The 9,844-nt window shown below is 38.7% G+C and overlaps 1 protein-coding gene across 1 annotated transcript; it reads right to left on the reverse strand.

Moving 5' to 3' along the window:
* Positions 1 to 2,187: 2,187 nt before the first annotated feature.
* LOC124157226 lies at positions 2,188 to 7,735 on the reverse strand. Its single transcript, XM_046531781.1, has 4 exons — positions 6,775 to 7,735; positions 6,500 to 6,689; positions 3,345 to 4,949; positions 2,188 to 3,237 (listed from the first exon to the last, which is right to left on the reverse strand). Exons 1-3 carry the CDS (start codon positions 7,142 to 7,144, stop codon positions 3,350 to 3,352), a joined length of 2,160 nt encoding a protein of 719 aa, XP_046387737.1. The 5' UTR covers positions 7,145 to 7,735; the 3' UTR covers positions 2,188 to 3,237; positions 3,345 to 3,349.
* Between the last annotated feature and the right edge of the window lie 2,109 nt (positions 7,736 to 9,844).

Consider the following 9,844-nt stretch of genomic DNA (forward strand, 5'->3'; position numbering starts at 1 on the left):
TTGTGAGTAAAGAGAAGCTGATTTACATGGCATAGATGGGAGGCATGCGCTTCGACGGCAGAATTTATTTAAATAGAATTATTTCTCGTACATAGAAATCGACAAAAAACTAACTGAGTGTAGTTAACTTCATTTATGAATTTTTGGTCACATTAAATTCATAGGTCACCGGTAGTATAATTAAAATATTTGAAAAAAACTTTTCGTCGAACAGGCATTTCCTGCAGACGACCGGATGCCGAAAGATTCGGTTTGGCAACGCCGCATAAGATTAAATGTAAGCAAACATGATCGCAGACGACAGCATACCAGAAATAAACATAAATGGAGATAATTGATTGCGTACGAGTTTAGTTTACTGATTTTCCATATTGTCGCAGTAAATTCCATGTACAAAAACTACTTCGTGGTGGACATTTGGAAGTGAATCATGAGATTCGCGATTCCTGATACTATTTGGGTTGCTGTAAACTTCGAGTGAAGAGATTTCTTATGTGTATATAAATATGATTTGGTGGAAGGATGTAACCGATTTGACGCACACTTCAGTTTTCTGCGTATTTAATTGTCAAAGTAAGATTCTCCATCCGCATTAATGAACTTGCCATCTGTGACGAAAGCGAGTGGTTCAAACCATCTTACAGGTATGAGCCGTGCGGGAAACCTATTGAACACCGTGAGCAGGTTGTTATCTTCAGGTAATTTTCATATATTTAAGCCAACGCAGTCCGAACCTTACATGAAAATGAACGGACATAATTATTAGCGAGATACGAATGTAGTCATGCGTTTACACGCAAGTTAAACAACAGCACATTACGTATACGGAAAAATGTTTTTGAATCATCTCCCCCAGGGAAATCAGAATTCATCTTACAATGCATAAAACCTACTAAACTTGTTGCCTTAACCGAAATTGAGGAACCTTTCTAAAAAATTAATGTATAACCAGCCCTCCGAAATATTAGCATTGCTTGGCATCGACTTTAAATAACTTTCCTTCCACGTAGTGCAAAATTACAAGACTTGCCCCGATGGGAAGTTCTTGCTCCAATAACTGTAGACTTTCACGTCATGAATGCTGAATTCACTACCAACAATTCAATGAATCCAATCTTTAGATAACGCATAACCGACGTATAAATTAATCTACCATTAATAGTATTATGGGGTCTCAAAGGATGTTCATCTTGCAATTTCCTTACAACAATCCCTTAGGAACAAGAACTTCACACCAAATATACTTTTGCTTACATCATTACAAAAATACTAAGTCAAAGCTAAAATATCCACCATGATCATAAAACTATTCTAAATTAAGCTTGCCATTCATCTCTATGCCTATTGTAGTGCCCCCTTACCTTTAGTTAAACTGGATACGATTTCAACGTTCTGCTTTTCATCTCAAGGCCCTATTTTGGAAATGTATGCACTTAGTTACCAATTTTGGGTGCGTAGGAAGGAAGTAGACAGAAAGTGAAATATGACTACACTCTTGGTATACATATTCATTATTATTACATAACAAAAATTACAAAATATTTTTTAGAAAACCACTCTACATACAATGTCACATAAATTTAGCAATATACATTTCATTTTCACAAAGTGTTGGCCAAGAACATAAGATAGGATAGCCAGGGCTCACAAGATACATTAAATTGGCTACTACATACTTTGCTTCTCTCCATGAGATATTTTTCAACAATTTTATTATTCAAGCTAGCATGTGATTAATAATGAAATATGATTTTTCCTGGAGTATAGGTCATTTATACAAAAGTTAGCAGCCAACAACGTTTCGATTTATTTTCTTAAATCATCTTCAGGGCTATGTTAGAAAAATTGTGAAACAGTATAAAATACAGAGAATAAGTCTTATTAGTCTTACTCTCTGTATTTTATACTGTTTCACAATTTTTCTAACATAGCCCTGAAGATGATTTAAGAAAATAAATCGAAACGTTGGCTGCTAACTTTTGTATATATGACCTATACTCCAGGAAAAACCATATTATATATTAAATAAGGTCAAGAAACAGAAAAAAATAATATTTAATAATGAAAGATCTTCAACAGGCTAATAAAAATCTTTTTTCTATTTTATTACCGGTTTCAGCTACTACACCATTAGTATTTGATAATGATATTATAGATGAAACTGGTAATAAAATAGAAAAAAATTTAACCTGTGGAAGAAACTAAGTGTCTTTCATTATTAATATGGAGTCCTCCCACCACGTATGTGCTCCAAGTTTCAATCTAGTTTGTGATGACTGTTTCCTCAGAATTCCAGCCTAGTGGGATTTTGTCCATTAATTCAGTTACAAAAATTCTGTTCAGGGTGACACAGTACATTCTGCAGAAATGGGCAGAGGTTAATAAGACAAAGAATAATTTCTTTGTTAGTATTCAGCCCTACCTATGCCATGTGTAGACAGAAGCAAAAAAGGGCCATCCTGGCTGTCAAAAACATTGGAGTGGCAGCTCAAAAGCTATGGAGCCACATACTGCAGCAAAATTAATATCCTGCGATGAAGATTTTTTGAGTGACAGCTCTCACAGGAGGGGACCTCATCGCAGGTACAAACAAAATACTGTGTTGGTATGCTGGAATGGGAAGATTCTCAGCAGTGACCAAACCCCAGCCTCTCCACCGGAAACCCTTCACAATCACTCGCTCAACTCTGAAGGAACCTTTGTAAGGGTTTGGGGGCCTAACTAAGGCTGCTTCCGTTGAGTAAACAAACACACAACCACTCATTGTAATAACAACACACAATCACTCATAGTAATAACAACACACATCACTCACCCACACAATCACTCAAACACACAATCACTCACAAAACTTACTCCGTGGGCTAAACTCCGGGAGAAATGCTCAAAATTGAGCAATGGTAATGTCAGGGTACCATGAATTACCAATGAAATCCTTGCTACCCTTGTAACAATGGAATAGCATAATTTTCTTGCCCATCAAAGTGTGCAAAGACATTGATCAGACCTATGGACAAAATCCCACTAACAATTCAGGAGGAAATATCTAGAGTCAATCTTACCCAAAGGCGTTGATGCATTAACCAGAATAAAAGAGAATCACCCAAAAGAAATACATGGATAGATTGCCCAATGTTATATCAGGCAAACCTTAATACCCATACAGTAAACCTGAAGATACTGGTTTAAACACTGGGGAGACATCTGTCATCACAAACCAGACGATATGGGGGGAATCTGAAAAATTTTTTTAAAAATCTCTATTAGACTTTATGTTACAACCATTTCTACCATATACATTTAAATTATGCTACACATTAAGCATAAGATAATGCCAGTCTTACCCTTTTTATTCAAGCTTTCTCAACTCCTCTAGGTGTTCACTAATAGCCTGAATTATTCTCCTTCTGGTCGTAACTCGTGGCTTCCCATTGATACTCTCACCTAAGAGTAATCTAATTCCCTCAGTACCAGATATATTGAATATTTCCACCAGCTTCTCCAAATCAATACCAGCTGTGGCCATTTTGGAAATCATTGAGCTTGAAATAACTCTCCCTAGGGTTTGTAATGTTGCCACCTTCTGCGCCTTCCTTACAGCTTGCAATTTCCTGTTATTCAGTTCCTGTAAAGATAAAGAATTAGTAAGGAGTACTTCATTACTTATCTCAAAATGTCTTATGAGTCCATCTAGTAATTGGCAATCAATCATTGCATTATGGGTTCCACTCTTAATTCGTTGCCATTCCTCCCCTTGCAGATATACTGATGCAAGCTCTTCAAGTTTTCTGCAACTACCCTGACTAATGAGCTTCAATGAGTCAGTAACCCCATACACACTTTTCAAAAGATCGTCGCTCAGGTCCAACTTCTGCAGCCATGATAAAATGCGAGGAGCATCAAATCGGACAATGTTGTGCCCAACTAACACCACCCTTGACTCAAAACTGGATAAGAAACTGATGAATTTCTCACCAACAACCCTTGGAGGGGTTGTTTCAACTCTCTGGTTGTATAGGAAAAGTTCTCCATTAACAACCCTTAACCCTGTCTTCTCTGCTGCAATTGGATGAAATGTTTTGCTGGGCATCATGTAATAATTAAATTCACATTGCCCACTTTTACATGCAAGCTGCACAATATCTGCAGTGGAGGCAAATCCAGTGGTCTCAATGTCCACAATTACAAATGTCACCTCATTTAGAGGTGGTGGCAATTCTCTTGTCGTCTCCTCTAATAAAGCACAGCCTAGATCAGCTTCCATAGCAGATTGGTAACATATTCCCTCTCTACTTTCATGTGATGATATCTTTTGCTTCTGCAATGATTTCAGAAACAACCTACGTCGCTTCACAGGGACTGTTACTTGCCTCCTTACTTTGGCCTTTATTTTCTCTTCCATTCTGCTGGAATAGGACTTAGTGAGACTACCAGGGGAGAGGTCCAGCTTCCTGTTTATGCCAATAACATGTTTGGGGCCTAAATTCTTCTGGCAGGCAGCAGCAGCCACTCTTATATTCAAGGCAGCAGATGAACCATAGTGGCGGTTCTTAGGAGCCCTTATTGCTACCATTTGGTTGAAAGACTCATTTGCCTGTGAAGAACCACCAGGAGCAATTTTACTAGATTCTGCTGCAAAGCTTTCCAATATCTTTTCTAGGGCTGATTTAAGGGCACGCCCTTCAAGTGGTTTCCCACGGGGCAAACTTTTGTGAGAGTAATTGTCAGTGTCCCCTTTACACCACTCTCCACACCCTTGGTGATCCCCAAAAGCATGATTGGCAATATTAATGATTGCCCTTCTTGTTCCCTCTTCATCTCCCCTGTTTTGGTCCACAGCATATGAGAAACATCTCTTCAAATATGGTATAACATTTCTGCCCAAGAGCTGCCGATGACTTGCCCCATCACTGCCATGCATAGGAGACTCTTCACTCAGAGTCGTGGCACTGAAATAAATTATGTAGACTGAATGAGATGCCACATATTAGCCAAAGAACTACATTCAGAATTCTGTGACTGGGTAGAATTGTTACTAAGGAATGGAAATAGTATAATGACAATGAAGGTAATCTACCACTTCACTTATGATGTTACTGATTCAACATTAGAAAGGAATATTGGTTATGTGTAAGACTTTTATACTCTATCATTGGTTAATATAACACCAAAATACATTCTGCTACTTTGGAACTCGTTAGTCTAACAAAAGCATTAATCACCATAGTGAAACAGGTTGTAATTATAATAAATTCAAGAAAGCAATCACAATCAGGACTGCAGCATCAAGAACAACAGGGAGATGATGCCGACAAATAGGAACATTTTCTTGCAATAATGTTTAATAAGGAATTTGAAATGAAGAAGGGTTTGTGCTTGGGATATCCAGCCTTGACTTTAAAAAAATTGACAATAGGAAAAACATTCCTTTTCTGCTGTTTTCCATCCCAGCTGTTGGAGGAGTCAGTTAATGCCTTTAAGTAATCAAGAAAGTTTTTGATCCGCTAAAAGCATTGAAAGTCTTGAATGAATAAGTATTACATAGAACAATAGTTGAGACACTGAGCATGAGCATTAGAGGAAACTAACCTAGGTTTCCAGTTGAAAGTACCCAATGTTCCATACCAGTAAATTGGCTGTGCTGATTACTTTGACCTCTTTAACGAACAATGACTAAGGAATAATAAGCAGGAAGAAATTAGTTTGTCTTTAATTGCTGAAATGCTTAAGACATGGATACTATAATTGAAAATGTATGTTATATAGACTTCTAACCAAATCACCTGATAGCATATCACCATGATCAATCAAGCAGTGGCACTTGTAAGTTATGCCAGAATGTGCATGAATGCATTTTATTTAAAATTAAAGATTTACCACGATTTCATTAACCATGGTTCCTTTGTATTCAGCAGGTATGTATTTCTTTATTTATTACCCTGAGGCCTGACCCTGCATTGTTCAAAGGTTAATAACTTTATAATGGTTCAGTTCAGATCTTAGAAAGTGATCATTTTTCATCATAAGGATACTGCTTTCACACACATAACTTTTAGGAAAATCAGTGATGGTCACCTGACATGATTTTTGCACTATCTGCCTGATTTGAGATGAAAAGCCCCTCCAGTCAACAGCCACTTATTCAACTATGGCCTCATCCTTAGTAACCGATAACAAGTAATACCGAAGGACAGTGATAATAATAATGTGAAGCAAAGGTAAAATTACACTTGAACATAGTAATCATAAAAGAAGCCACTGAAGTTCCTCAATTGTAGTTCATATATTGGACGTGACCACTACTGGTAATGTTCTTGGAAGGTAATGTACATTGAAATAAAAATCACACCGCCGAAATATTCCCAAGTACTATGACAGAACCAAATGAGACCACAAGAGGCACATTTTTGAAAAATGAACATTCTATTTTGGTTTCGCTGGACTAAAAACACTAATATGAACAGCATAATCATAAATAAACTGATACGATGAAACTTACGGTGTTGAGGTCAAAGTGAGAAGCTTCTCCTCCTCCACAGCCTTCTGGCACGACTCTCGCGCCGTCTCTTCAACCGCAGGCCCCACAGATCGCTCGTACCTTTTCCAAGTGGAATTAGCGACAGGCGGAATATTTAGGGTTGCCAAAACCCTATTCATTTGCTCGTGCCCAACACCTGACACGACGCAAGCTGAAAATGGAACAAAAATATATTTTCAGCTAATCAACTTCTTCTATTCCCAAATATGAATTAAGGTATTTACTCGAGCACTTACCTATGGCGGCCTTACAATTCACTGCGTACTGAGCGTACGAGGACTTTGCACAATGCACTGCCGTAGATGTAGCAACTTTTTTCAATTGCTCACAAAAAGAGCAGCGCACCGTCCAAATGGAAGCTAATCCACGCCGCAACTCGCCTTCAATATTTGCAAAGGAAAGAGGTTTTAGGCAGGAATCGCAGTTCATCTGCTTAGCCAACAGATTTACGTCCACGATTCGCCGACCCTCCAACGTGAAACGTGGATTCGCTTCAATTTTGGGCGACGATTCCCTCTTCACCTTCGCCCGGGAAGAAGCTTTCTGCCTCTTCTCAAACTCCTTCTTCCGCACAAACCTTCCGTCTTTACTCCTGGATGGCTTCATCGTAAAAGCAGAGAAGGCTGAAATACTTGCGTATCTCACTAAAAAATTAGAGAAATACTCGACTCTCAAAAATATTTCAACACCGAAATCTCTGCACCCTTCCTACGATTCAAGCTACTTCCAGCTAGTCACGTGTTTTTCTGAATTCCCGGGTTCCCAGGCTAGTTGAAAGTGTCACTGGTGTCACCAACCTAAGAAATTTCACGTTGTTGCCAAGTCGAGCGTCTCTTGGGCATATGTAATTTCTTTCGATAAAATGCTTCGAAATTGTTTTCTAATATGAGTAATCATTACATCTTTATGTTTTAACATTTAAAATTCCAGTAATCCGTACCCCAAGTCGGAGTTAAGGCAAAACTATACTAGGAAAACTTAGTAAGATATTACTAAATTTACCGTTGGTACCTTTGAAAATAAGTCAAGATTAAGTTTAAATTACGTAAAGTTCGTTCATAACTGAGAAAAATAAGTAACGCAAACGAAGATTTTCCGCATAAAATATTGTGAAATTGTGTCAAACGCCTTAATAACTGTTTATAATTGTAAATTTTATTAAAATTTAATCGCTTTTTTGACTTCGGAACTATCTCGCTCAAACCACCTTAAAGATGCTAAAGATTCGCACTGGGCCGGGCGGATGTAGAAGGGTGGTTTCCTTTCTTCCGTATGCCTGCACTTGGTTCTCCGTGATGAAAAGACGGCTAGGGTGTTGAGAGTTTAGCAGTAAGTAAACTAGACTAAGCCATAGCAAAGACAGGTAAAATAGACCAAGTAATTTGCTTGTGCGTGGCAGAGCTCGAGGATGCTTCGAAATAAAAACGGCTCTAAACGGGCTCCTTTAGATCCAATTCGTCGGTGAAACGTAATGATTTTTCCCGAAAAACTGGAAATTACTTTTTTTAAGGCTATACAAAGCATACGCTCTCTTTGATGTTTTTCCGTTTCGTGATGAGTTGTTACGACAAAAAATGCAGCGTTTCCAATATGTTAGAGAGGTAAGGATGGGTAGGAAGCGGAAGAGCGGAGAGGAAATAACATAATTAATTTACATGGTAAATCCGGAGAAGGTTTTTTTCTCAGACGACATGAAATATAGCCCTCGTTTACCGTCGCACCAGTGGCGTAACTAGAAATATGCTTTGGGGGGATATGGGGGCTTTGGAAGGGGATTAGGGGGATTTTGGGGGCAACCCCCCCCCCCCCCCAGGAATCGGGGAGTTCAGGAAAACTTTTGAAAAATGACATGCCTGAAAATGAATTTTGCATCATTTTGGCGCTTATAATTTAACTTTAAGCAGTGGCAGTTATTATGTATTAAATCCAGACAAGATTTTAAAATAATTTTTTTATTTCTCTGAGGCTTTGGGGGGGGGGGGGGGACTGCGTCGCTCTATAGTAGACGTGATCAGGGGCGCAGCTAGGAATTAAGGCTGGAGGGGGTGGGGGGGTTAGGTGCAACTACCACCGGGGTGTGTGGGGGTATGGAGTACCCACCACGATAAGCGGTAAGTGCGAGATTAATAAATTGCGGAATTTTAAAGATAAATGGTTCAAAATGGTGATTTTTACGGCGTTCTGAGGGACATTTTATTCATCCTTACACTATTCTATTAGTAGATAATATCAATCCAATTAAGTGAAATGGATGAAACTTAAAAATTTCTCTGGGCTCTAGGGGGAATGGGGGTTATCCCCCAAAACCCCCGCCCCTAGCTACGCCACTGGACGTGATCATGAAAGGAAAATAATGGGCATAGACTGCAAAGCAGAGAGAGTGTCTCCATTTTCTCGCACTATTAAGGATACCAACGTTGCCTTGATTTATAGATGAATGGAATCACTCGCTAGGTCGATTCATTGAATGGTTTTATTTTTTGATTATTCTAATCTTGCATGGATTTCCTATCGGAGTTACTATCCGTTGGCAATTTTTGCCTTCTCATGAATGTTCACGAAGTTTTTCTCGATATGCGTAATATTTAATGACCGTGTGGTGCGTATGTGGCTGTTTCTTGCATGCTGAAAGTTGGTCATTGATCACCCCCAGCCAAAAACACTAGAAGTGGCTCGCTATCATTTAAGTTAGGGATCAGAATTTTAATGCTTTGTTCTACAGTATCCATGAATACGTCTTCGAGTATGGGTGAAAGCGAAGAGCCCAAAACGATGCCATGTTCCAATTTCTGGTAGTTTCAGTTTAGATCCTGTACTATTAACAATGCCGCCAGTTGTTTGAAATCATCAGCGGTATTTTCTTCCATCTAAGACCCCACCGAGCTGGGAACTTGTGACACTAAGCAGGAATGGGCGCAAATTACGATTTGAACGATATGAGTTTCGAGTTTGAAATGGATTTGTATCATCCGATTCGTTGGTGAGGTTATAGATCCATTTGATCCTACGAGTTGAGCTCATCAGGTACTAGAGGCTGTTGCCGTAACCAAGCAACCAGTCATATCTATCATTTCCAGTTCGCTCAAGACCAACGAAATAGTTGCATCCTATCTTATTCTTAATCGCGTCAAAATTCTTATTCTCCGTATCTTATTTCTTCCTCACCAACAACTTCCACTTAGACTATTTTGAAATATAGTCGGGGAAAATTCTACAGAAGTGTATTTTACTTCTCCAATAAATAATGATACGAGGAAAAGTTTGATATAGATGCTCGAACGCGTGGGATTTTTAATCCAGGAAGTG

This window comes from Ischnura elegans, chromosome 4, assembly GCF_921293095.1.
Source record: "Ischnura elegans chromosome 4, ioIscEleg1.1, whole genome shotgun sequence".
Taxonomy (NCBI): domain Eukaryota; kingdom Metazoa; phylum Arthropoda; class Insecta; order Odonata; family Coenagrionidae; genus Ischnura; species Ischnura elegans.

What these genes read in the sequence shown, in the direction of transcription:
- LOC124157226 (XM_046531781.1), bottom strand. Translation starts at nt 7,144, where the DNA reads ATGAAGCCATCCAGGAGTAAAGACGGAAGGTTTGTGCGGAAGAAGGAG. An exon ending in GAATTGTAAGGCCGCCATAG is followed by an intron (nt 6,690 to 6,774) that starts GTAAGTGCTCGA and finishes TTCCATTTTCAG; the next exon opens with CTTGCGTCGTGTCAGGTGTT. An exon ending in CTCACTTTGACCTCAACACC is followed by an intron (nt 4,950 to 6,499) that starts GTAAGTTTCATC and finishes AATTTATTTCAG; the next exon opens with TGCCACGACTCTGAGTGAAG.